Source organism: Chelonoidis abingdonii, chromosome 1 (assembly GCF_003597395.2).
Source record: "Chelonoidis abingdonii isolate Lonesome George chromosome 1, CheloAbing_2.0, whole genome shotgun sequence".
Taxonomy (NCBI): domain Eukaryota; kingdom Metazoa; phylum Chordata; order Testudines; family Testudinidae; genus Chelonoidis; species Chelonoidis abingdonii.
In genome coordinates, this window is record NC_133769.1 from 156,261,896 (window position 1) to 156,289,280 (window position 27,385).

General features: G+C 44.3%; 1 protein-coding gene across 2 annotated transcripts in view; it reads left to right on the plus strand.

The window, feature by feature from the left end:
• The window catches only part of VTCN1 (V-set domain containing T cell activation inhibitor 1), a 39,837-nt gene that overhangs the window by 3,886 nt on the left and 8,566 nt on the right, over nt 1-27,385 (plus strand). For both annotated transcript variants that reach the window (XM_032773600.1, XM_032773599.1), the window contains exon 2: nt 23,685-23,749. In XM_032773600.1, coding sequence (XP_032629491.1) covers nt 23,685-23,749 — 65 coding nt within the window. The remainder of the gene's footprint in view (nt 1-23,684; nt 23,750-27,385) is intronic.

A 27,385-nucleotide genomic window follows, 5' to 3' on the forward strand; every position in this document is an offset into this window, starting at 1 on the left:
GCTGGGCAGGAGGGTCCCCACCTCTGATTTAGGGGAAATATCCCCTCCCTCACATCTATAGGGCCCCTGGCACTCACCTGTTGGAGCCCTAATACCCAGAAACAACCTATATTCCTTTAACTGCTGCTGTCCGCATGTTCTACTATATCAGAGAGACAGTATTGCTGCATACAGGGCTATACAGCTTCAGGGATGGATGAAGACTAAATGTGGCTCCAATCAAAGTCATGGGGCCTAAAATTTGCTCCTGTATTTTGAGGATGGACAGTCACATCACTTGTGAGCCCCTTCAGTTAAAGAATTTGGGAGCTCATTCGGAAGGAAGTTTGATTCTGCTTTAATCTGCTTCAATCTGATTACACCAGACCTCCTCACCAAGGGCTGGCAGGGAGGACTCTGTGGGGCACTGAATACTTGCCACACTAGTAAGCCACCTAGGTCTGGTATCAGATGGGGGTGTGATGCTAACAGGCCAGGTGCCAGTTCATGCCAGAGCCTCAGACCGCATAAGGTTGTTCCGAAGTAAGGGTTCGGATCTCCGAGACCGTTCTGGCAGAAGGCCACTTTCCAGGATAGTAAAGCAGAGAAGAGCACGTACTTGCCAGAAACACAGGGATGAGCTGAAGTTCCAGAGACAGCGACACCAAACTGAGAGGGTGGTGGGGCGGCAGGCCCCTTTATACCAGCACTATGAGTATGCAACTCCAGGGCCGACCCGATGGACACCTCTGAGAGAGAACTTTCTGGCGGCTGTTCTTAGGGTGAGCACACACCTACTTTGGAATGGCCATGAGCAACATATCTCAAAGAACGAGAGTTATGGACGGTCAGTAACCGTTTTTTTTTATGACCTGCCCTGAAGTAGGCACTCACAGTGGTAGCCTCTCCAGACAGCATGACAGGAGGACACCATTTGGAAAAGTGCGCCACTCTGCCCCCACTGGCGTGACCTTGTACACACATGTGCAAGGTCAGGCCAGTGGAGGATGGGACCGGGCACTCTTGAGAATGACGTCCCCGGTGTGGCATTGTGGGCCAGGGATTCGGTTGGTGGTTAGTATATGCTGGTTCAAGCTGGGGACCAAATGACAAAGAAGGGTTTTTAGTATAAATGGCTGAGTTTAAAGTGACACAGGGCCTTCTTTTCTGAGCAAGCAAATAGACAGGACCTTTTGTCCAAAGAAAGGTCAGCATCCCTTGGGCTAGAGCCTATCAGATTCCCCATGTGGAAGATAGGTGACTTCTGCTATGATATTATTTTTGTTTTCTCTGTAATGTATTTGCCCTAAGAATAAATGTTTTTTGCTTTGTGAAATCTGGTCGGTAATTGATATTCACTGTTGTAGCCCCTGAAGAAAGAGTTAATTCCAGATGCTGAACTCTGGTCAGACCTGCTGGGAAAATCACTGTCAGGTACAGACGGACTGCAAGGCTAAAATCCCAGTTTGGAGGGAGAGAGACATGGGTCTTTGCCCACAGGAGGTGACAGCTGGGAGGGTGAAATCAAGGGATCTCAGAGGGGAAATACAGGTGCAATTATTCTGAAATTGTGACAAGTTGATTTCTAAGGGCCAGATTCTGTCACTTACACTGAGTAGCACCTTATCTTAAAGCACTCCCACTGCCCCACTGATTTCAGTGGGACAGTCACAGGGTGGCTGGCCCCTTTAAGGGGAGAGATCCAGCCCCACCTGTGATACATTTTGCTCTCCTTCTCAGGTAGGGAAAATGAAAGCTATGTGACTGGTGGGTCATGTGACTCAATCAGGCCTTTACAATATCTAGCTCAGAGGCTGGGGAGAAAGATGGAAGTCGGGTTGACTTTTTCTAGTCCAGGGGAGCTGTAGTCTGGCTCTAGAAAAGGGGAGGTTGCCAATGGGAGATAGACACTGGGAGTCATTGCTTTGGTAAAGAGTAAGACTTGCTTTAAATAGGGTGTGAGTCCCAGGGGAGATGTGAGACCACTTTGGTTTATGCTGTATTTGGACTGCCAGTAGGGGAGAGCCAGGAGGGACAGCACTCTGGTCAGAGTGAGAAGAACTATGAATTGAGCACAGGAGGGGACAGAATTCTTTTTGTTTATGTTAACTTGGGGCTGTTGTCAAAGGTGGTGTTTATTTTGGACTTTGAGTACCCTGAAAGGGGATTGAAGTCTGAGAGTGACCCAGCTGGAGGGCTGAGCCACATGAATCCCTAGGAGAGATGGAATACTCTGAGGGGCAAATGAGGAGCCATCCTATGCTACAAACGGGTGTGCTGGAGGCAGCAACCTTGCTATAGTGACTGTTCACAGAGGAAGGGAGTATTCAGTGTAAGGTGGCAGAGGCTGAATGAAGGGCAGTGAATGAAGCAAGGGTGTGCTCATTGAATACTGAGAATCAAAAAAGATTACGACTTTTTAAAAAAAAAATGAATCTAGCCCTCATCTTACTTGGCTGAGCAAGTGAGTAAGGGGGAGTATGGTCTACTTCACCCCTTGCTTAGCTAAGTAAGATCTATTCTGGGGTCTGGTGCAGCCCCTGGCCTCTGGATAATCCCCCTCTTTAGGCAAGTGAAAAGGTGCAAGGAAAGGGAGGAGCCTAGCATGAGGGGAGAAGTAAGCTGCACCCTTCCAGGTGTTACAGTGACCTACTCTCCTCTCCTTGGAGCCAGAGGACCACAGAGGAAGACTTGTACCTCAGAGGAGGATGGACCTCTGAGGGACAACAATTCCTGGTGCTACTCCTGTGCAGCTACCACAGCCAGATGCTTGTATGTTTTTTTTAAAAAAAATAGCTCTCAGGGTTGTGGACATGCGAAGGAGTAGCACTTTGTACTGGCAGGCAGTGTGTCTCTCCCACACAGAACCTCTGAGAACCGTGGTGTGAGTATCTGATGGGTATGTGGTAGGAGACCTCCTTGAGGTTCAGGGTCACATTCCAGTCTCCTTGGGAGAGGGAAGGGGTGGTGATTTGAAGGTGAGCATCCTGAATTTGAAGATCTTTATGTATTTGTTTCGTCCCTGAATAGCTAAGATGGGATGAAGGCCACCTACCTTCCTGGCAATCAGCAAAGTACCTTTCCTCAGGCATCTTTGCAGGATCTCCTGTATTGCCTCTTTTGTGAGAAGAGATTCCTGTAGAAACACTTTCTCATGAGAATGATCCTTGAAGCGGGAAAGGGGACATAGGAAGAGACTAATTGTGGAATTGGCTGTTATAACCGTTTTAGACAATGTCTAACATGCCTGGATCGGTGGTAATCACACACAAGGCATCAAAGAAATGGGAGAGGGGACCTCCAAGAGGAAGGGACACAGATAGATAGGTTTCTGGCACATGGGTCTCTACAATCTTGTTGTAGACAGCAGGCTGATGACACAGGGTCACTGCTAGAGTTATGATGGCCTTGCTTGAGTCTGTTTCTTGGCCAGATATTCTGAATGAAACTGGGCCTGGGGCTTCCATTGGAGGGATCTGTCCTCTTTCCATGTACATGGCCTCTGGTGGCAGAAGACTGAGTACATCAGATTTTCCCTTTTGTCTGTGGAAGACTAGGTTAGGCTGAGAGAATGAGCCTTAGGTCTGGTGGGCTTCATCTTGTTGAGGGCATCATTGTCTTGGAGCTGAATAGTAGCTCCTCAATCCTTGATTGGGCCTCAGAAATGAGACCAGACATCTAGAATCATGAATACATTTGGAGAGTCACTCTGGTGGCCACACCCTTAGCACATGTGTCTGATGAATCATAGACCTCTCCTGGGGTATATTTTGCTGCAGTTCAGCCTTTGGTGCCCAGATTTTTTTGCAGGCTGCTCTGATCCTTTGGAAGCAGGGCCAGGTCTAGGTTTTTTGCCACCCCAAGCAAAAAAAAGTTGGCTGCCCCCACCCTAGCCCTGGGCTCCCCCCTGCACAGCCCTGCTGCCCCAGCCCTGGGCTCTCCCCCCCACCCTCTGCCACACCAGCCTTAGGCTCTCCCACACACACACCCCGTGCTGCCCCAGCTCTGGGCTCCCACCATCTCCCCCACCAGTGCCTCCCCACCCACACACCCCCTGCCACCCTAGCCCTGGGCTCTCCCTCCACCCCCCGCACCTGCACCCTCCTTCCGCCCCAGCCCTGGGTCACTGGTAACTTGATCCCAGGGTGGGTCATTCAGCAGGAATTTTGGATGTGCACAGAACACAGACAGGATTGGTTCCCATATGGTTATAGAATTGCAGTAAAGTGGAACAAGTTTCAGCTTGTGTGATTGGAGGATATCTGGATACCTATTATAAGACTGTCCTCCATAAATGAGGAAAAGTTGAGGTGCCTTTATTATTCTTTTGTTCCACTCTTTGTTTCTATGGGGAATTTGCCAATGCAATATCACTGTCTTACTTTTAAACAAATAAAACTAAAAAAAAAAAAGCAATGGCTGTTGAAAATAGCAATTCCAGTCCTAAAAACCACTGGGACGAATTTCAAGCTCAATTTTATCCTACTTTTTCTACAGCAAATTACAGTGGATCAGCATATTTGATTTGGGAGAAATGAAGTAACAGCTGCCCAAATTGAGCTTGAGCACTCATGAATTTTGAGGTGTTCAAATCTGGAAGGCAGGTGCTAGATTCCCTTTCTGAATATTAGCTAAATTTGGAAAGGAAAACTCAGTTTCTGCTTCCATGGCTCAGAAGTGGAAATCCTCCTACATGCCTGGTACTGTATCTAAAGCTGCACAGGTCCAGAGCATCCCCTCCTCTACTTTTCATTTTAAATTCTAGTGGAATCCACATACTTCCCTTGCTAGGCTTCAGATAGAGAGGAGCACTGTCCATTTAGTCCACCCAATTCCTTCTTTGGGGGCCTCAAGGTGAGGTCACACCAGTAACCCTAATCCGTCTGGGGATGTCTTCTGAAGGGGATATCTGGGGCAAAGCCTTTTACTCCTTGGGTACACTTGTTCCTCATTCGCAGTGCCAACCCACTCTAGCAGTGAGCTCATAGACTCATAGACTCTAGGACTGGAAGGGACCTCAAGAGGTCATCGAGTCCAGTCCCCTGCCCTCATGAGCTCTCCATTCACAACAGGCTGCAGCATGAGGTTTCAGCTACCATACTCCCTCCCGCTCCCTTTCCTGTTGATAGTGGCCAAGGGAATGCTGGGAAATGTAGTTCTTTCCCTGCTCCAAACCTTGCTCTATAGGCAGGGAGCTAACCAAGGAACTACAGCTCCTAGGGCCCCCTGTTGGTTCTCAGCTCCCAGGCTGGATCCCTGCCAGCTGCCTCCCCTGCAAATGGACTGCCCCAAGCAGCTGCTTGCTTTGCTGGGGTCTAGAGCCACCCCTGTTTGGAAGAGGGTCAAAAATCAAAGTGTGATATACCACAAGGTATAATGGAATCTTTCCATTATCACCTGGTAATTCACAGCTGACATGCCTGAGGAGCTCAAAGGTTAGACCTTCCTGACCAAAGCAGGTAATATTCAGTCTTCCCTATCAGTAGGAGAAGGATGCAAACATGTTGATCCCAGGGGTGCTGAGATGAATAGGGTCTTGGTGACCAGGTTCTGAGATAAGTAATCAAAATCCTAGAAAAGAACTAGGTATTTACTGCAGGGTGGATTGATTTAAATCAGAGACTTAAATCAGTGATTTTAACATGATTTAAATCGCCTAGTGGAAAGTCTCAATTTACATAATTGATTTAATCAACTTTTCTATTTGTACTTCAGTTATTTTCTAAAGAAAGGTACATTCTCACTGGTTGATAGTATTATTAAAACATGTTGATTTACAATTAAATAGAGACTTTACACTGGATTTGGTACATCTTTTTGCTACCTAGGCAGGTACAATATAACTCTATACATTTATTTAAGCATTATACAGCTTAATATTTTCAGATTCTTATTAATTGTACACTTTTAGTATGTTAAAATGGTGAATGATATGTTGCTCATTTACTGGATCATTAGCTTTTTGCTCATGATTTGTGTCAGCTGAATTAGGATTGTCACTGGAATTTAATTAAACATACAAAATGGCATATCCAATTTATTTTTAATAAACAAAACAACCTTAAATGTTTTGGAAACATAAACTTAGCTTATCAAAGCATGTTTCACATTTACAACTATATGATTTACTAAAGGAACATGAGAGAGATTAACTGCAGTCAGTGAATTTAACTGATTATTTCAGGTCAACCTGGGAAAATTTTCAAATGCGCCAAAATAAAAGTGACTGGAGCTTAAGTTCCTACTCACCTAAGTCTCTTGAATATGAAACAATAGTCTCTTAAGTTACTTAGGCGATCCTTTACTCTTTTAAAACTAGTGGATCTCCCCTTGCCCCTCATTTTTATTCAGACTAGAAGAGAAAGACAAATGTTCCTGCTTTATCAACTGCAATCAATATCTCAACTTTGAATGAACAAAGTCCAAAGAAGAAAATATTGTTTTCTGGGCCTTTGGAAGATGCTACTTCTGTCAAAAGCTGAGTTAGCATTTCAACAAGCTCTGGTTCCAGGTGCTTAGCTAGTGACTTCCACCAGTTCAGTCACAGCGTTGTGACTTTTTGCAATATCATCAGCAAGCATGTACTGCTTGAATGGTTCACCTCCAGCCCTGAAACTTATGGCTGGCATGATTGATGGGTGATTATTAGATGTCCATGTCACAGCAGCATCTTCTTCTTCAGCAGTTAGGCATGTACTCTGGTACTTTGGGTTAAGAATATAGGAAAGAAAATGAGGTGGAGTAAGTGCTTGATCCATCCACTTCTTTACTGCCTGCAATTTAACTTTGTTGTTGGATATTTCTTTCTTCGGTGACTCTAGAAGTTCTCTTCAAAGTTCCCCAGCATCAGCACTACAGCAGCAATCTTCCTGCAGTTTGTCCAAGGTTATGGAAATAGTCTCAATATACTGAAACCGATCTCCTACATTTCTCTCTATCCAATGTTGACTACTTTAGCTATGATAGTTCCATCTATTTTGTTACAATTTTCTTCACAAATTGTCGTCAGAATAGGCCAGTTCTTAATAAATAGCTCAAAACAGTGAGCTACTGAATTTCATCGTACATCTTTCAGGAGAATTAGTTGGGATCTTTCTGCTCTCTTCGGTGAAGCTGAAGCAACGTGATTGTTGTAGAAGTATTTTTCAATTTCAGCATTTTCCTTTTTTTCTGGAGTTGTACTGAAGCCTTTGGCTAAATAATGCATCAAATGAGCACTGCACTCGTATGTTATACATCTCAGATTCTCTTCATTATCTTTGTCAGATTTCTAACCTTTGCTCACTTGCAGCATTATCTGTGATAAAGCTACGCACTTGACACTTGAATTTTTGTTCAGTTTGTTACAGCTTTTACTGCTACTTCTCTATTCTGCTATATGGGCATTTCCTAATACATCAGTTGTCGCACAAGCACATATTACTAATGCATTGTGTACATTGCTCCACCCATCAAGACTCAGATTAATGAATTTCCCTGTTTTTTGCACACTGTTCAATTTCCTTCTCATACAGTGTATTCAGTAACCTTCCAGCAATATCTGCACTGTGGGGTGGGGGATAGCCTGGTCATAATGACTGAACCAAGTCAATTAAATGTTTGTTCTGAACAAGACAAAAGAGAGATGCGTTGCATAAATGAACCAATCAATCTTTGCATCTATGGCGTTTTTCTGGTCCTGATTGCAAACTCATCCGTGGTTTTATTGGATAATGAAGAAAGTAAATAACCTGTATAAAAAAGACTATCTGATATATGTTTAGTTGCAGCACTGGTGGTGGTACCAGCAGATGACTCTGAAACTGTGGACATGTAGATGATGTCAAAGCTGGACCCTGAAATAAAATGGTAAAAACAAAAAAGTCACACTCATTTAAAAAAAACATTTCAGAAGTCCAGCAGTGACAGTAAAACTGTAGCTGATAAATACTCCCACAACAAACATCCTAATTATATTTTGAACACAAACATTTTGAAATTCATAAGTAATCAATCCACTCAAAGTGCAAATTTTTGAGAACAGTGTAAGTCATCACTTACGGTCATGTAAGACATGGCTAGCAGGCCACAAGAATGATGCAAAAATAAGTTTACTAACCTATTGGTCCAGATATTTCAGACATGTCCACATCATCATCATCATCATCGTCGTCACACTCATTGCCTTCTGAAGACCATTTTTCATAATGTTGTTTCATTCTAATAACCCAAGCTTGCATCTCTCTGTTGCACTGTTTACATTTGCCACATATTCCTTTTATTACCCAGAGCTACAGGCGTTTTCTGAAAATATTCCCAAATAACATCTTTCTTTTTTACGACCTGCAGCCAGGGCAGGTTTTTCTTCCTACAGTCCCCATGTGTTGAAATCAACACTAGGGGCTGCACTCTGAAGAATGTTGTCTCTTCTCAGTGTCCTGCTTTGACATCAGTGTTGCTTCTTTCTTGCTGCACGCTCTGCTCTTTCTCACTTATTACCTAACTTCCCTGCCCCACCCTCACCCCCAGAAAAACAAAACAACTAACAATAATCCAAGATTTCTACTCCTGTAAACCACATGCTTTTTGCACTGCAGTATTTGAATTGTTTAGCAACAGAGAGGGAGCAGTTGAGAAATTACTGGGTTTCTGTGTACACACACAAGGAGACAAAGCAAAGCCATTTACATGAAATAACCAGAACTATCCAGAGGCAAGGGCTGATAGTTACTGGGCAAATCAGTGTTTTTCCATGAGCTGGAGAGTAAATTTCCATGGTGGGTGGAGTCATAAATATTCATAATTTGAGAACTGTGCCAATCAGAACTCAAGTAGAGAGAGGCTCTCACATACGAATGTGAGACCACTCAGGTCAGCTCAGTGGCTGGGCCTGATGATACATGATGGTGTCTCCTGGAGTCAGAGGCCAGGGTCCCAATGTCTGTAATGACTTTGACAGTCTCTTGAACTCAGTAGCACAGCCCCTGGTTTCCCCACAGAAGCAAGCTGTTAATACAGCACACAACCTATTGTGCCATATTTATAAAGCTGGACCTCAAAAGTTGGATGTTTTTCCCCTGGTTCTTTCTCTATATAGAAAAGCAGCCTTTAACTCCAAGTGTTTAATAGAGGCTCATGGATTCAGCACTTTTTTTTTATCTAAATGCTTTACAAGATTATAATAAACATGGGCCTTAACATATTTTTTATAAAATTCAGATTTCACTTAAAGCAGATTTATTTTTAATAAGAAAAACATATTATAATTTAAATAACAACAAATCTGTTTTATTTTATTTTTTTAAAAGTAATTGAATTTTTACCCCACCCTGATCTCCTATCTCCTATTTTGGGCACAGCTGGAGAGGTAGCAGGCATTAGCCGGGAGTCATTTACTGGGGCCTGACTGATGGGGAGGATAATTGAAGAGAGACCCAGTGGCCTTGCCAGCCAAGGTGGCGGTTTCCAGGTGTAGCCTGTGTGCCACCCTGGCCAGGAGCTCCTGGATTTGTTTGTATTCATCACGTGGTAACACCACAGAGGAGTCTGTCACAGAGTGTCTGGCCCCTTAAGGGAAGATGAGGGGGAGGGTAGTGCAGCTGTGACAATCTTAACTGACCTCCCCAGGAAGGAAAATGAATGTGGTTATGTGACTAACTCAGGCTAAGCCTAGAAATATAAGGGAGAGGATTGAGGGAGAGTAGAGAGTTCTTCAAAGAGGAACTGCTGAAGCCAGCTGCTGGAGGAACTGATGGGGGATGGGGGAGGGAAGAGGTTGGCTGGTTAGTAGCCCCTGGAAGGAGGGCTGTGTAACCCATAAACTTAAGTGGGAAGTTACAGGCCATGGAGGCCAGGACTTAAAGCTATGGTCCCAGGAAAGAGAACCATGAGACCCTAGACTATTGGCTGGGAAGGATAGAACTTAAAGCCAAAGTCCTGAGAAAGAGAGAATTATGAGACCCAAACCCTGAGGAGTGACCAGAAAGGAACTTTGATGGGAGCTGAAGGAAGCTGAATAAATTAGACCCCAGGAGATGGGGAATGTTCTTTCCAGAATTTGGCTGTGACTGGATTATGGCTATGAGGGGGCACCTAGGGATGGCACCTAGTTACAGAGCCAATGTTTTTGCCTGGAGAGTTACATCTCTCTCAGGGACCTGTCCTCATGCTCAATCTGATGATCTCAAAGTTATCTCACTGTGGGGTAGGAGGAGATGATGGAGCCTGCTCCTCAGGTACTGGTAGTTGAGGCTGGACTACCTGGAGAGATGGAGGAGATGAGGGGACAACTTCCAAAGCCATAGGGCGAGGTGTTTGTGTTACAGGTGGAAAGATAGTCCCTCTGTTCATGGCCTTTATACAGGGCTACAAAAGTAGTTAGAGGAGCTCTTGCACAAAACCTTCTCATTTGTGGAGACAGAGGTGCAACTACCCCAAGGAACAGTAGCAGGCAGCATTTTCCCTGTGCCAAGGACCCTCAAAGCCCACTTCACATGTAAGTGAGGGTGACTCCTGCCAGCCCCAGAACAAAGATACCCATTCCAGAGGTCATGGTGATGGTTCTGGGCTAGAGGAGGCTTCCATCTCAAAGGGCAGATTGGCACAGAGTGTCAATGTGGAGGGAATCAGTGGGATGCAAAATGGGGGAAGTGTGTGCTGCAGGTTGTACTGGGGACCCCTGCAGGCTGGAGAGGTCAGTTCTGGTGCATCACCCCTAGAACAGTGCCGGCACTGCTTTTTCTTTTGAGTGGCAGGAGCAGCTGGGTGAGGATAGTGATAGTGCCAAGTTACCAGTGTTGGGCTTCGCTATTGGAGGAGACATTGATCCTTCCTGGGGGAGCAGGAAGCTTGACACCACAGGAGTAGTCTGGAAGCTGTTTGGGGCTGATGGGATGAGGTCCCGAACATGAGTGCCAAATCTGAGTACTGGAAGAGTCTTGGCAGGGATCACTGGTGAATGTGGTCCCTGGGGCTTCCTGATCTTCTATGCCCCCACTGGGGACTTCATGGACCTAGATGACCCCATGCTCAGACTCCATGTAGAGTCTGATTCAGATGTTGGAGCAGGAGCCAATAATTTGCCCCACTGGGTGGCTGTTGGCTTTGGTACCCTGGATGCCCCTTAAGGGCCTTGTGTGGAACCCTGGCCCCTGAAGTTTCAGCCTCTGTCTTCAAGACATCTCCAGTGAGGTGGGCCCAGAGCCAGAGCACTATGTCCTGATGGGCTCAGCTGTGCAGTGGGCTGGAGAGTGGGACACCCCTGGAGAGAAGAGGCCTATCACTTTATGAGGTATTAGGCTCTGGAAAGATCAAGGAACATGATTCATATTGTGAGTATCCTTTCTGGCACTCTGGACTGGGCATGACCTCAGCACCAAGCCAAACCCTGGTGGGGAGAGGAAAAGTTCTCTAAATTCTATCTAAACTCACAATCTAACTTGATTTTCTTGACTTAGATTGAAGTATCACTTAGCTTGAACGATCTTTGGGGAAGGGACTGTTTTATTCTGTGTTTGCAAAGCACTTAGCACAGTGGGGTTTTGGTCCATGAGTAGGGCTCCTAGGCCTTACTAGAATAGTAATAACAATTTTTAAAAACTAACTGTAGAAAGGGGCACTGAGTGACAGTCTGTGGACATTGGCAGCGGTTGAGCTTATGATCTCTAACAGCATATTAACTATAAACATTTCAATTGTCCAACTTTCCGTGTCTAAAAAACAAATTTGAGGGGAATTTTTGCTAAAAGAAATTAAAAAAACAGTGATTTCCCAAACAAGACCTCAATGTATTACTTAGACTATTAAGAGCCACTGTTAATTCTTATGTTTTGAGAAAAAAACATTTAGATTTACATGCATAGGCACCGACTTCATGGGTGCTCCAGGTCTGAAGCACCCATGGGGAAAAATTAGTGGGTGCTCTGCACCCATCAGCACCCAAGCTCCCCCCTCCTTGCCTCCTTCTCCTTCCACAGCATGCTGCTCCTCCCCCTCCCTCCCTCAACAAATAACAGCTGTTTGGCGGTGCTTATGACTTTCCAGGGGGGAGGGGGAGGAGGCGGAGAAGACTCAGGGCTGGGACTTGGGGGAAGAAGGGGGGCTGGGGTGGGAAAAGGCGGGGTGAGGCGGGGACTTTGGGGAAGGAGTGAAATAGGTGTGGGGCGAGGGCAGGGCAGGGGCAGGGCCAGGGGTGAGCACTCACTGGGCAGAGGGGAAGTCAGCGCCTATGTTTATGTGTTAGAACATTTGAACTTGTGCTCAATAAGTAAAATATGGTTCTTATGTTACCACATTAGCAAATGTTAAAAGTTCAGTTATTTGCGGAAAAAATAAAAAACCTACAATTTCTGCAGTCCTCATTGACTAGGGTAACATGATAACTGACATTAAGTACAAAACTCAGCATATTGTGTTCAGTGATATTTGTAATCCATGTTGGATAAACATTTAACATCCTCAGTTACAAAACATAATTTTCAATTATCTCATTAGTAGAGCTGAGCAAATAATGGATTTTTCAGTTTGCTGGCAAGTCTTAAAAATTTATATGTATTGTTTTGTGTTGAATTGAAAATGAATTTTTCAGTAAATTGAAATGTTCAAAATTGGTTTCAGGTCAAATGAAATGTTTCATTCTGATTTTGAGTATTTTAAAATCCTTTTTTATTTTTAAAAATTAAATTAAAGAAATTTCCAAATGAAAAGTCATTTTGAATTGAAAAATGGAAACGTTTCATTTAGAAAATATGGTAATGAAATGCTTCAAATGTTTTGGAATTTGTTTATTTTTTTCAGACCAAAACAATTCAGAGAAATATACATGAATTCTTGAAATGTTTTGGTGTTGCCAAATCTTCATCTTTCATTAAAAAAAAAAAGGTTGAAAAAACAACCCCAGCTCTATTATTAGCTGAAAGTTTCTACTGCTAGGATATTCATCTTGAAAATCTATCATATTAAAGACAATGTCAGCAGTGAACTTGGAAAAATATATTCTTACTTATATGTAGATGTGACTAAGTTTCAAAGTAAAAAAACCCAGTATCTGGATTCTACCATTCCAGCATAGACAGGCACTATAAACATTTTGCAGCTCCAGAGGACAATCTATCCACTCAAACCACTTCATAGCATGACTGAGGGAGGAATCAGCATTATCAATGCAATCAATTTGCAAACACCTAGAAGATAATGAGGTATAAGTAACAGTCAGCATGAATTTGTCAAGAATAAATCATGTCAAACCAACCTAATAGCTTTCTTTGATAGGGTAACAAGCTTTGTGGATAGTGGGGAAGCGGTAGATGCCCTATTATTGACTTTAGTAAGGCTTTTGATACTGTCTCGCATGACCTTCTCACAAACAAACAAGGCAGATACAACCTAGATGGAGCTACTGTAAGGTGGTTGCTTAACTGGTTGGAAAACCATTCCCAGAGAGTAGTTATCAGTGGTTCACATTAATGCTGGAAGGGCATATTGAGAGGGGTCCTGCAGGGATCAGTTCTGGATCTGGTTCTCGTCAATATCTTCATCAATAATTTAGATAACAGCATAGCGAGAACACTTACCAAGTTTACAGACAATACTAAGCTGGAACGGGTTGCAAGTGCTTTGGAGGATGGGCTTAAAATTCAAAATGATCTGGACAAACTGAAGAAATGGTCTGAAGTAAATAGGATGAAATTCAATAAGGACGAATGCAAAATACTCACTTAGGAAGGAACAATTAGCTGCACACATGCAAAATGGGAAATGACTGCGTAGGAAGGAGTACTGCGTAAGAAGGGTCATAGTGGATCATACACTAAATATGAGTCAACAGTGTAACACTTGCTAAAAAAGTGAACTTCATTCTGGGATATATTAGCACAAGTGTTGTAAGCAAGACACGAGAAGTCATTCTTCTGCTCTACTCTGCACTGATTAGGCCTCAACTGGTGTATTGTGTCCAGTTCTGGGCACCACATTTCAGGAAAGATGTGGACAAATAGGAGAAAATCCAGAGAAGAGCAACAAAAATGATTAAAGGTCTAGAAAACATGACCTATGAGGGAAGACTGAAAAAATTGGGTTTGTTTAGTCTGGAGAAGAGAAGACTGAGAGGAGTCATGATAACAGTTTTCAAATTTGTAAAAGGTTGTTACAAGGAGGAGGGATGTAAATTGTTCTTGTTAGCCTCTGAGGATAGGACAAGAAGCAATGGGCTTAAATTGCAGCAAGGGAGGTTTAGGTTGGACATTAGGAAAAACTTCTTAACTGTTAGGGTCATTAAGCACTGGAATAAATTGCCTAGGGAGGTTGTGGAATCTTTGTCATTGGAGATTTTTAAGAGCAGATTGTACAAACACCTGTCAGGGATGGTCTAGAATACTTAGTCCTGCCATGAGTGCAGGAGACTGGACAAGATGACTTCTTGAGGTCTCTTCCAGTACTATGATTATATATGGAATGACACCATCTTATTAATTTAAGATTTTTGCTTACATACAATGCTTAAAGCCCTGCTGACAACAATGGCAAAGGAAAAATCGGTGGCTGGCACTTTTATGGTCACTGTGCCAGTAGTATGGAATTTCATAATTTAAGGTGTCCACAACCATAATCTGTGAATTTCTAAAAGCGCTTATTAAACTATTTGACCCCCAAATAAAACATTTGATAATATAGAGTCTTCGTTTTGCCATCCTCAATCACTTGTGTAAATATTTATGGGATTAGGCCCAGAATATTGAAAGACTTCTAAAAATAAGATTGGAGGCTGCCATTACTACAGAGGTAGAGTTAGGTTTCGATCTGTTGCACCTGTAGCCATTGCTGAAAATTTCTGTGTTGTTAATAAATGGTGACTATTTCCCAAGTGACGACTTCCATAGTTTTTCTTACATTTTTAAGGCCAGAAGGAACATGATCATCTATTCAGACCTCCAGCACAACACAGACTATAGAATCTCACCCAGTGATTTCTGCATAGAGCTCAGTAACTCGTGGTTGAACTAGAATATCTTGGTTAGAAAGATATCCAGTGTTACTTTAAGATTTCCTATTTTGTAATGTGTGAGTCTTTTTAACGATAGTACTTCTTGTTTGGAATTGCCATCTGCAACCTTACAAATATACCTCAACAGAACTTTTCATTTATGGTATTTACTCCACTGTTCCGGTCAGGCCACTGCTTCTAGTCTGATATCCTGACTAGCAGATCAGACTACTGAATCCTCCTGCTGTCATACTGGATGAAACCATTAGACTAGCATCTCAAGTCCTGCCACTGGTCTGGGTCAGAGCATTGGTCCATCTAAACTGATTGTCTACAGCTACCAGTCCAGATCAAACCTCTGGTCCATCTAGTCCTTCCTTTTTGTTTCTAGCCACGGCCAGGGTCTGGCCTTCAGAGGAAGGTGGAAATCTGTATAATACTCCTGGCTCATTATTCTGTGCAAAGCATATAGGGATAGGATGAGAGTTAAGGAAATTCTTCCTGACCTCTACAACAATCATCTTAAAACATGATACAGGAAATTTGATTGCATAAAATCTGTTCCTGTTTTGAATGCTGCCTGTACATCTTTGGGGGGGAGGGATAGCTTAGTGATTTGTGCATTGGCCTGCTAAACCCAGGGTTGCGAGCTCAATCCTTGAGGGGGCCACTTAGGGATCTGGGGCAAAAATCAGTACTTGGTCCTGCTAGTGAAGGCAGGGGGCTGGACTCAATGACCTTTCAAGGTCCCTTCCAGTTCTAGGAGATAGGTATATCCCCAATTATTATTATTTTTTTACTCTGTTTCAACTCTTTCTATATTTTCTGTATTCCAGTGGAGTATCTCAATAGGTTTTATTCATCTGCCAGGAAAACAATTACAGGTGAAACCAACTCCCAGTCTACTGACAGGCCAATCCCTGCTACCAGCCTACAAATAGCACTGAGATAAATAACTGAAGTCTGTCAGAGCTCTTTGGCCCACAGGAAGCAGTCAGAAGCCTTTGATTTCACTAGCAGGAGGCTCTATGTGGCTTGGTGCCACGAGGAGCTGAGCAGGAGGGTGATTTTAACCGACACTCAAGCAACTGCACTTTGGAGAGGGATTCAACATGCACCAGTCTGGGGTGAGAGGAGGAATGTCACAGCCCAGTCTCCTGCACCAAAGGTAGACCTACTGAGCAGGAGCATTATTTGCCAGGCCCTGAAGGCCCCAGCAAGAGTGAAGTGTCCCTGGAAGTGGGAGTACAGAGATTGTGAAGGCAGTGAAGTAAGTGTCCAGTCTCCCCTGAAGTGAAGAATGAATGAATGCAGAGGACAGCAGAGCAAAGGAGCCCTGCCACCAAGCAGTTGGGATCCAGGCCCTGTGGGAGGGGAGTGGGGAGTAGGAGGGTTAAACTGAATGTCATCTGGAGGGAGAGGAGGGCAAGCAAAAAGTATGGACAATGCAAATGTGTTCTGAATAAGCATCTAAATATTTGAGTACTTCTCTGACAGTAACCCCAGCTCTGAACCTTTTTGAGGCTCCCTCCTCATCAGCCAGTCTGCTCTCTGTGACAGACTTCTGAAAGGCACAGGTGCGGGCCTGACACTGATGGAGTTTTTGTGGCACTGAGTGATAGACTGGCAATTCCTGTCCTGACCGTTATCTCCATCGCCTTGTCTACACTAGAACTGAGGCACAGTACACCAGTTAACTGGTTTGTCCCATTTGTTACACAAACAGGTCTGTGGAGCCACACTAGCCACCACTGAACCAGTTAAGGATTTGCCTGGCGTTTGAACTAGCCTAAGTTCCCTCTAAGCTGTGTGGCCGCACAGACACACAACTGCCTATTAAGCCCCACTCCGGAGCTCAGAGGCACCCGTCCTGCCAGCCCCAGTGCAGACCTCCCCTGGCAGGAGCCCCTCCCTCAGTCTGGCCCAGGCCCACCGGAACAGCTCAGCTGCCACAGCCAGGGAGAGGTGCCTCTCCCCCTGCCCCAAGCTGCTGCAGCAAGAGAGGGCTGGGGGGAGTCTTGTATCCCCACCACAGCCCCGGGGAAGCCTGTACCTCCAAACCCTCATCCCCAGCCCCACCCCAGAGCCTGCACCCCCACACCCCAACCCTCTGCCCCAGCCCTGAGCCTCCTGTCATAACCCAAACTCCTCATCCCCGGCCCCACCCCACCCCGAGCCCTCATCCATCCCACCCCACCCCAATCCTCTGCCCCAGCCCTGAGCCCTCTCCCACACTCTGAACCCCTTAGCCCCACACCTCACCTCCATATTGGTGCACATAACAAAATTCATTCCGCACATGGACTTAAAAAAATTAGAGGGGACACTGGCACTAGCCCATCTCTCGACCTATTCAGCTGCAACAGAGTCTTCTCCCTGCAGGAGTGTGGGAGAACATGTCAGGAGAGGCACTGCTAGCTCAGCTCCTCTGGCAGCTGCGTCGGCCAGTGACCGCAGCTTTAACTAGCTGGCCAAGATCTGGCCCCACACCACGTTGTATCCCAATCCCCAGACACGCCTCAGCAGCTTGCAACAAATGAACCAACTGTGGTTGGTTGGCTGAGGCACTGCATGGCTGGAGCCAAGGGTATTAGTGGAGACAGAGCGGGGATGCACTTTTAGGGGTGGTTAATGTGAGGGGCATTTCACAGGGAGGTATATTGGGGGGGGTATGGCTGAAGGGAACATGGGGTGGGGGGGCGGATAAGAGGGGATTCTCAGCCACCATTCACAGTTGAGTGTCTGGCTGAGACAACAACCAGAGTAGTGTGTCTGGGAGCTCCACTCTTTAAACTCCCCTATGGTGCGAGGCTATGTGTTAGTGACCTTCAGCTACAATGGCACATAAATAATTGGATGTCAGTTAATGTCAATCCTCCTGAAAGGTCTGGGCTGTGTAGCATGACTTGTAGCATGACTGAGTAATGACTAAGAAGCTTTTAAGTGTAGGTGCATAGGTATTATAGTTGTCCAGGAGGAACAAAAGATGTTAATTTGACGTTGCATTCTATATGATTTTAAGAAAATATGCTAATGAGTGTGAATATAATGTAACTGGAATACGCTGCATGGAAAAGGTCTCTTGTAAGGTATCATTACAAAGCGTATAATCTACTGAGTGTAGTCATCCTATTTGTATGTATGTGTCATTCTTGTATCTAAAACTAAAAATATGAAATATAACTTTGAGGGCCTATTGTAATTATGCAAAGTGTGGGCCATTAATGGTGGTTTGGAATCTTGATGGCTCCCATCAACCAGGACAATTGACTGGATGGCTGTGTTTGCAGGCAGGCCTTCCTGTGAGTCAGGCTGGGAGGAATGAAGGCTTGGGGTCTTACAGTGACATGTGATCATGTCATCTGGTACTGAAATCCATATTAAACCTGGTACTTTTCCATTTAGGAGGGGTGGGGACCCAGAGAGACAAAAGATTCCCTCCTTTTGCCAAAGCTATAAAACCAGGTGGAACAGAACAAAGGGGGCTGCAATCAGAAGAAACCCCCTAGCTACCACCTAAGCTGGAACAAGGGCTGTACCAGGGGAAAGGATTTGGCCCAGACTAGGAAGGCATCCAGTCTGTGAAAGAAGCTTATTGGAACATCTGAAGGTTAGGTTTTATCTGTATTCAGTTTTCTTACTGTACTAGGTTTAGACTTGCGTGTTTTATTTTATTTTGCTTGGTAATTCTCTTTGTTCTGTCTGTTACTACTTGGAACCACTAAAATCCTACTTTTTGTATTTAATAAAATCACTTTTTACTTATTAATTAACCCAGAGTATGTATTAATACCGGGGGGGGGCGCAAACAGCTGTGCATATCTCTCTATCAGTGTTATAGAGGGCAAACAATTTATGAGTTTACCCTGTATAAGCTTTATACAGGGTAAAATGGATTTATTTGGGGTTTGGACCCCGTTGGGAACTGGGCATCTAAGTGCTGGAGACAGGAACAGTTCTTAAGCTGTTTTCAGTTAAGCCTGCAGCTTGTGGGACGTAGTTCAGACCTAGGTCTCTGTTTGCAGCAGGCAAGCGTGTCTAGATCAAACCAGGCAGGGCACTGAAGTCCTAAGCTGGCACAGGAAAAATAGACTCAGAGGTAGTCAAAGCACATTGGGTGGCAGTCCCAAGGGGATTTCTGTGATCCAACCCATCACAGATAATCATGGCAATTTTTTCTGATGTAGACTAGGCCACTGTGACAGATTGCACCCCTGTATTCACCCCTTGCACACTACTGTAATAATCTTTGTGCAAAGTATCCCTTGTGAGGCATCATTTAAAAATTTATAATTTGCTGGACATTATTGTCCTGGTAAAATGTGTGTGGCAAAGTTGTATGAAAAGTTATAAGATTCCACTGTGGAGTAGCCAATCAGTTCCTCAGAGACAAGGGGCAAGCTAATGTCTCAGTCAGGTGTAAACACAGTCAATGGGCCATTATCTCCTATATGGCTATTCATTGAGAGGAAAAGGGGCATGGGCAGAAAAATCTACATTTTAGCAAAGAAACAGCATGAGGTTCCTGTCCACCCAATCTGCCTGTCAACATGATCCCAGCTAGCGATGCTTCTTAATTTTGACCAGATATCCTGTTTTTAAAGGGACAGTCCCATATTTAAGCTCTCCTGCAGGTGTCCTGACTTTTTCTTAAAGACAGGAAAATTGTCCCATATTTTCTGTCTTTCCTGCCTCCTCCCCCCTTCCCTCACCATCAGTACTGGCGGGTCCCTGCTCATCAGTTTCCCACCCATCAGTGGTGAGTGGGGGATCCACTGGCCGACAATGGAGGTGGGTGGGTGTGACATTATTGACATAAACTGTGACTGTATAGATCATTATTGCAACCATAGTCCTATGATTGCACCAGTTCTTGTACAGAGGAAGCCAAGTGGAGCGTCTGTGGAAAGGTTGTAGTTAGCTGGTTATGATTATGCTGTCTATAGGTGTATATCATTTTTGTATCTGAAGCTACGAATATTGGTTATGTACTTGTTTTCTCCTAAGTAGCCTCAGTGAAGCATTTGGTCAACTTCTAGAGAAAGGACTATTCTCAGTAAGTGCCCAATCAGGAAACATTTACCTGACAATGGACTTTGGGAGACGCCAATCCATATCTGAGCTTTCCTGGGAATGTTCAAACTAACATGTAAAGACTGGCGTCGGCCTACAAAAAGCTGAATCATTCGTAGACATGTGACTTGCCCAAGTGGCTACAGACTCCATCTTATTGCTGTGATTTTGCACAGGAGAACAAAGAGGTTTCCACTCACAAGAGAGAATATAAAAGGCCATGGAAACCCCTCCATTCTGTCTTCAGCTAGCTCAAAAGATAGCCTTTCCACCCCAAAGAGATGCCTGAAAGAAACTGGAACAAAGGACAGTAACTGTGGGAGTGTGAGTGATTGCTGGACCCAGATTAGAAGGAGACTAGTCTGTGAAAGAAGCTTATTGGAACATCTCTGAGGGTGAGATTTACCTCCATTTAGCTTCCTACTGTATAAGGCTTAGACTTGCATGTTTTTGTTTTATTTTGTGTGGTAATTTACTTTGTTCTGTCTATTATTACTTGGAACCACTTAAATCCTACTTTTTATACTTAATAAAATCACTTTTTGCTTGTTAATTGACCCAGAGTAAGTAAGTCATTCCTGGGGGAACAAACAGCTGTGCATATCTCTCTATCAGTGTTACAGAGGGCAGGCAATTTATGAGTTTACTCTGTATAAGCTTTATACAGAGTAAAACGGATTTATTTGGGGTTTGGATCCCATAGGGAACTGTGTATCTGGGTGCTAGAGACAGGAGCACTTTCTAAGCCATCTTCAGTTAAGTCTGCAGTTTTGGGGGGATGTGGTTCAGACCCTGGGTCTGTGTTGGAGCAGACTGGCATATCTGGCTCAACAAGGCAGGGTTCTGAAGTCCCAGGCTACCAGGGAAAACGGGCTCAGAGGTAGCCTCACCACATCAAGTGGCAGTCCCAAGGGGGTCTATGTGACCCAACCCATCACAGTGTGTAAGGCTGGTGGTGGAGGGAAGATGCAGTGCATGAGACCAGCCACTCCCCCTGCTGGTCTGTCAGCTCAACCCCCGCTGCATGCCAGTTCTCGGCCAGCAAGATCATGCCCTCTGTCCCATTTCCATCCAGCATGGCTGCGTGCTGCGAGTTGGTGAGTGCAGGCAGTTCGCCAGGTGGCAGCCAGTTATATGTCACCTCTGCTGCCCACCAGTCAGCATATTGGGCTGTATGAGTAGGAGCATTGCCAGTCAATCAAGGGAAGTGATTATTCCCATCCATTCGGCACTAATGAAGCCACATCTGGAGTATTTCATCCAGTTTTGGGCCCTCCACTACAGAAGGAATGTGGACAAATTGGAGAGAGTCCAGTGGAGGGCAACAAAATTGATTAGGGGGCTGGAGCACATGACATATGAGGAGAGGCTGAGAGAACTGGTTTTATTTAGTCTGCAGAAGAGAAGAGTGAGGGGCGGATTTGAGAGCAGCCTTCAATTACCTGAAGCGGGGTTCCAAAGAGGATGGAGCTCGGCTGTTCTCAGTGGTGGCAGATAACAGAACAAGGAACAATGGTCTCAAGTTCAGAGGGGGAGGTCTAGATTGGATATCAGGAAAAACTATTTCACTAGTAGGCTGGTGAAGCCCTGGAATGTGTTACCTAGGGAGATGGTGGACTCTCCATCCTTAGAGGTTTTTAAGGCCTGGCTTGACAAAGCCCTGCCTGGGATTATTTAGTTGGGGTTGGTCCTGCTTTTAGAAGGAGATTGGACTAGATGACCTCCTGAGGTCTCTTCCAACCCTAATCTTGTATGATTCTAAAAAATCTACTTTGAATTTAACATCATTTAAGATAGCCCCCTGGTTGCATATTTTTATTTTTCTTGTAACCATTTCTGACTTTTATGCTTCATTACTTGTGTTCACTTAAAATCTCTCTCTTTGTAGTTAATAAACTTGTTTTATTGTTTTGTCTAATCCAATGTGTTTACATTGAAGTGTTTGGGGAAGCTCCATTTGATGTGACTAAATCTGTGCACATTATTTCCATTGATGAACTAACAGACCTATATAAATCTGTATTGTCCCCCAGAGAGCTGGGCAGTACAGAACATACACCTCTGAGGGGAAATCTGGGACTGAAAGTTGGGGGTCACCCTGCAGTATAACCAGGCTAGTAAAAGCCACTGTGTGGCTGGTTGCAGCACACAGAGACCAAGCTGGGAATGACTTGCTTGCTGGAGGCTGTTTGTGAGCAGTCTGAGACAAACAACTGGGATAAACAACTTACATACACTACGTGTTTTATGACATTTGTTTTTTACCTCCCCTTGTACCTTGTTCCTGATATCCCAGACAAAACATCCCTATTCATTATTTTGCTACACTCCAGTCTAGTACAAGATAAGGTGGTTTATCAGTACAGATGGCCCCCCGACTTACGCAATCGTTCCGTTCCGGAAAGCTTTGCGTAACTCAAATTTTGCGTAAGTTGGAAACGTATACCCGTACGTTATGCAAAAATTTCCACAACTCGAAAATCCTATTTCTGGCTTATGGAATGTTTTCTGTAAGTGTGAATTTGCGTAAGTCGGGTCTTGCTTAACCCGGGGAGCGTCTGCACTAGCCTTCTGGAATGTATTTAGGTAAATGTTTAGTGCCTGCTAACGCCTGTGTTTTAGCAATGCTAGCAGGAACTTTGCCACGTTCACATACTGGACGGTGAACTTGTAAGCATCTGCTTTAATGCATGGCCTGACTCTGGTTCACAAACTCTGGTTCATACCTAAGGTCTTGCACCAGACCCAGTGTTCCAGACCCTTTCTCTACTACAAATGCAAGGCGCTGAGCTCTCTGTTTTGACACACCAAAACATGTGTGTGAGTAGTCCCATTAGTTTCAGCAGGGCTCCTGGCATGCTTACAATTAAATGTGCATCCGTGATTTACTGCCCCAAAGACAGAGTGCTGAGTATTTTGCAGGATCAAGTCCCCAAAACTCAGGCTAAGGTGTCAGAGGGCCCCTCAGAGCTGGAAGGGCTCTATTTACAGGTCAGAGAGGGCAGATACCACTCACTGGATATCTCACTGGTCTGAGATAGTTGAATGATCTTCCCCAAGAAGCAGGGACCATCACAAACCTCATCCACCTCCCACTCCAAGGACAATGTGCAGTTCGTTGTCTTTGCCGTCTCTGACATAAACATAGAACAATATGAGTATTAAAAACCAACCAAAAAAACAACCAGGAAACCCCTGCTAATACAAGACACTCCCTTCACTGAACATGCTTTTCCCCCAGGGAGGGGATGAGAGAACAAACAACATGTGACAGATATTAGTCATGTTGCTTAATGCACTATGGGAAAATGCTCAGATACTGCAGTGATCAGACCAGTATAAGAACCTATATAGAATAGATATGTCAACAAAGGGAAGAAATACTAATGAATGAGATGAGCCAGCCTTTCTCGCTGTAAAAGTCCTGACCTGACCACCCACCCCCAGCTCTGCTGGTGCACCGCATTCCTGGCCTGCACAGCTCACTGCTACTCCAGTCCTGCAAATGTCACCACGATGCTAATCCACCTCACTTTTAGACCTGCAGCTCCCCATTATCCCAGCTCTGATTTTCTTCCTTGATCAGAGACTGAGAACTATACCCAAGTGTGTGATAATGTTATGATTTAGAGGAGAGAGTCTGTTAAATAATTTTGTATTTTTTTTTTAATAGCATGATCACCATCATCATAATCCTGGTAGCAGTGATTGTGCTGATCATCGGCTTTGGTGTTTCAGGTATGTGATTACTTGGATTACGTCCTGGCAGCATTTTTTTCTCAATCTGAGCATAGTTCTGTTACATCTTAGTTGGTGTTTTGGAAGCACATGCTACTGGGCAATTATCTTGCTGAAGGATGGTCTCCCCTGCCCCCCCGCCCCGTGAGTTTGCTTCAACTAAAATTTTAGGCTTCTTGTGAATCTCAGAATATTTTAGTACTGGGGTAAGTCTATGATAACTTTTTTAATTGAGTCTGGGGTCCTGCATTCTAATCCTAGCTCAGACCCTAGAACGCTTTTTAGTATCTGTCATAGAATCATAGAATATCCAGGTTGGAAGGGACCTCAGGAGGTCATCTAGTCCAACCCCCTGCTCAACACAGGACCAATTCCCAACTAAATCATCCCAGCCAGGGCTTTGTCAAGCCTGACCTTAAAAACCTCTAAGGATGGAGATTCCATCACAGCCCTAGGTAACCCATTCCAGTGCTTCACCACCCTCCTAGTGAAATAGTTTTTCCTAATATCCAACCTAGAGATCCCCCATTGCAGCTTGAGACCATTGTGGCTTGTTCTGTTATCTACCGTCCCTGAGAACAGTTTAGCTCCATCCTCTTTGGAACCCCACCTCAGGTAATTGAAGGCTGCTCTCAAATCCCCCCTCACTCTTCTCTTCTGCAGACTAAATAAAACCAGTTCCCTCACCCTTTCCTCATAAGTCATGTGCTCCAGTCCTCTAATCATTTTTGTTGCCCTCCACTGGACTCTCTCCAATTTGTCCACATCCCTTCTGTAGTGGAGGGACCAAAACTGGAAGCAGTGCTGAATTGAGGGAATAATCACTTCCCTCGATCTGGTGGCAATGCTCCTACTAATACAGCCCAAAATGCCGTTGGCCTTCTTGGCAACAAGGGTGCACTGCTGACTCATATCCAGCTTCTCGTCCTCTGTTATCCACAGGTCCTTTTCTGCAGAAGTCCTTTTCTGTCAAGTCACTTTGTTGTGTCAGTTTTCCCCCTCTGTGGAAAAAAACAGTATGTGATCATGTAATTAAAGACTGTCATAATGCGTATACACAAGAGGAAAGAATTAAGTTCCACAGGCCACTTGATTACTGTCATTTCCTGCCTTCTGAGGGTTTCACTTTGGAATCTTAATAGAATTCTTTTAACGTAGTTTGTTTTGTATATAAGTTCCTATGATTTTAAAAAGGAAAAAACAAATTCTGTTTATAAGCAATTATCATGACCACCTTTTACACATTATTATGAGGATTTGCACTCACAACTTCAACGCTGGAGCACATTTGCAACTTGTGCTAACTGGACAGCTCTTCTAGCTGGCAGCAGGCACAGGCTGCTATACTCTATGGACCAGCTGCTACAGGATGCATATAACAGTGGGTTACATATGCAAAGAAAATCCATTATACAGTCAGCATTGCCAAGTACATAGAAGCTGTGTGGCTAAATAGAGCTACCAAATTAGAGTGCTAGGTTCTGTTCCTAGTTCTGCTCTAATATCTCAGTGGGGTGTGAAGCCTTGTCTCATAATGTGCATTGTGAAAGACATGGTGAGTGGATGAAGTGAAACTTAATCTTATGACGTTTTGGCTCCTGGTCCAGTGCACCTTCCCCATGACCAGTGAAATCTGGTGGTGTGGGATGGAGGAGGGATAGAAGGATCCATTTTGTCTATGATTCTATTCGGCCTTTTGTACAGCCCTCGGTACTGTAGTACTATCTAAAAGTGCATACGGTGAGATGACTAGTGATCTGTCATGTGTGATTGTTCTTTCTCTCTTCCTCTTTCCACAGAGACTCTGTGTGCTTTATGCTTTATTTTGTTTCAAATAATGTGTACACTTTGCTATGTGTACTCAAGACAGCAGGCTGAAGCAATGCCCCTGGCAATGAAAGGGGATGAGTTTTGTGATGCTTCTTTGTTCTTGGGTAGTTTGTTCTAGTTTTGGATCAGCCTCTGAGAAAGCTTTACAAAGATGAGCCCTAGCACTGTGTGGACAATTCCACTGTGCCTGAGGAATGGAGCTGTCAACCAGCATCCTCATTGCAGAGCTCTAGGCAATCTTTTAGGTATTGTTTTACCAAACTGTTGAGAACCGAGACCTTGAAGTTGACTTGCTATTCTGTAGGAAGCCACCATAAAGAGCAAGAGCAGGTTTGAGATCCTTACAGTAGTCAGTGTTGCTGAGTAAACATGCTGCTGCATTCTAATCTCATTGAACTTTCCTGACAGCTGAGGGCTTCCTGCCAAGCTATATGGCATTGCCATAGTCCAGATGGGAGAAGACAAAGGCATTTATTACTGAGGCCAGGTCATCATCTGCCAGGATGGGACATGGTTTCCTGACTAGCTGTAGAGGATAGAACATGCTACTTGCAGTTGTTGATAGAACAGGTTGCTTGTCTGTATCCCATTCAGAGGTCTAGTTCTGTACACTCATAGGAAAGAACTAAGGGGAATCAGGAGGAAGAATTGTGTTTACAGTTAATACAATTAAAATTGGGAGGCCAGATAGCCAGCCGGGATGGCCCTAAGCAAATGTCTGTCTCCACTCCAACAGCACATTTGATCTCATCCCTTTTTCAAAAGTGTTATGAATGTTATTGATTGTGTCATTTGGTATGCGTATAGTATCCATTATATAAACCCTTTTTAAATTAGCTTTGTTCACTTGCATTTATACTTTCCCCATTTAATGCCCTTTAGTTGATTTTTTTCTCTTTTATTTCTGCTCCATATGTCATCTTTTCTTCCATCTTTTTCAGTCTATTTTCCTCTCCATATCACTGTTCTCTATTTCCTTCTCTTCCCCTTCTTTTCCCTTCCTATTCTATGTTCTCTTCTGCCTTCTTCCAAATTTCCCACTTCTCTGTCCTCTCCCACTATAAATTCTTTCTTTAACTTCTTTCTATGTGTATGAACAGCACGTAGCACAATGTGATCTCATTTGGGGCCCCTAGAAGCTAATGTGGTACAAATAAAAATAATCATAAAGGAGATAGAGGGGCCTAACTGCCTGACACAGTGCTTGTGGTCTGTTGCCTTACGTACTTGCCTCATTAGTCATTGGCTAACATATTCCTCCTTTTAAAATTCAGCCTCCTTCTTCTCTTCTTATTTCTTTCATCTGGATACAGGATGACTCTGCCTGCCAGGTTGCCTTGGGTGTGAACCAAAGACAATAGGAGAGTTCTGTCTTAGAAGGGAAAAACCCTGAGTTAGGGATTCACTGGGCTGCCAGGCCATCAATATGCAAGGGAGATTCAGCCCTGCTTCTGAGCATAATGGGAAATAATCTCATTAAAAACCTCCTGCTGTCTTCCTAGGGTACTTTGGGTGAGAGAGCCTGTAGAGCAGTAGAATCAAGCTAGTAGAGAACATGCTTTTATAACCTTTATAGAAACGATTTTCTCTTGTTCTTTTGGGAGGAACTGCTTTTCAGAGTGGGAAGGTACATTGTATAAACACCCCAAAGTGCTTTGTAAAAAGTCTTTTTATGAAACACCAGAACTAGACTCCAGTAGCATTAACCACACCAGGATCTGCAGTAGCCAGCTGCTAGTGCCCTTCTGAGGCGGTTAAAGGCATTCTGCCTCCGCCTTTGTCATTCACATTGCAGCAAGAGCCAGT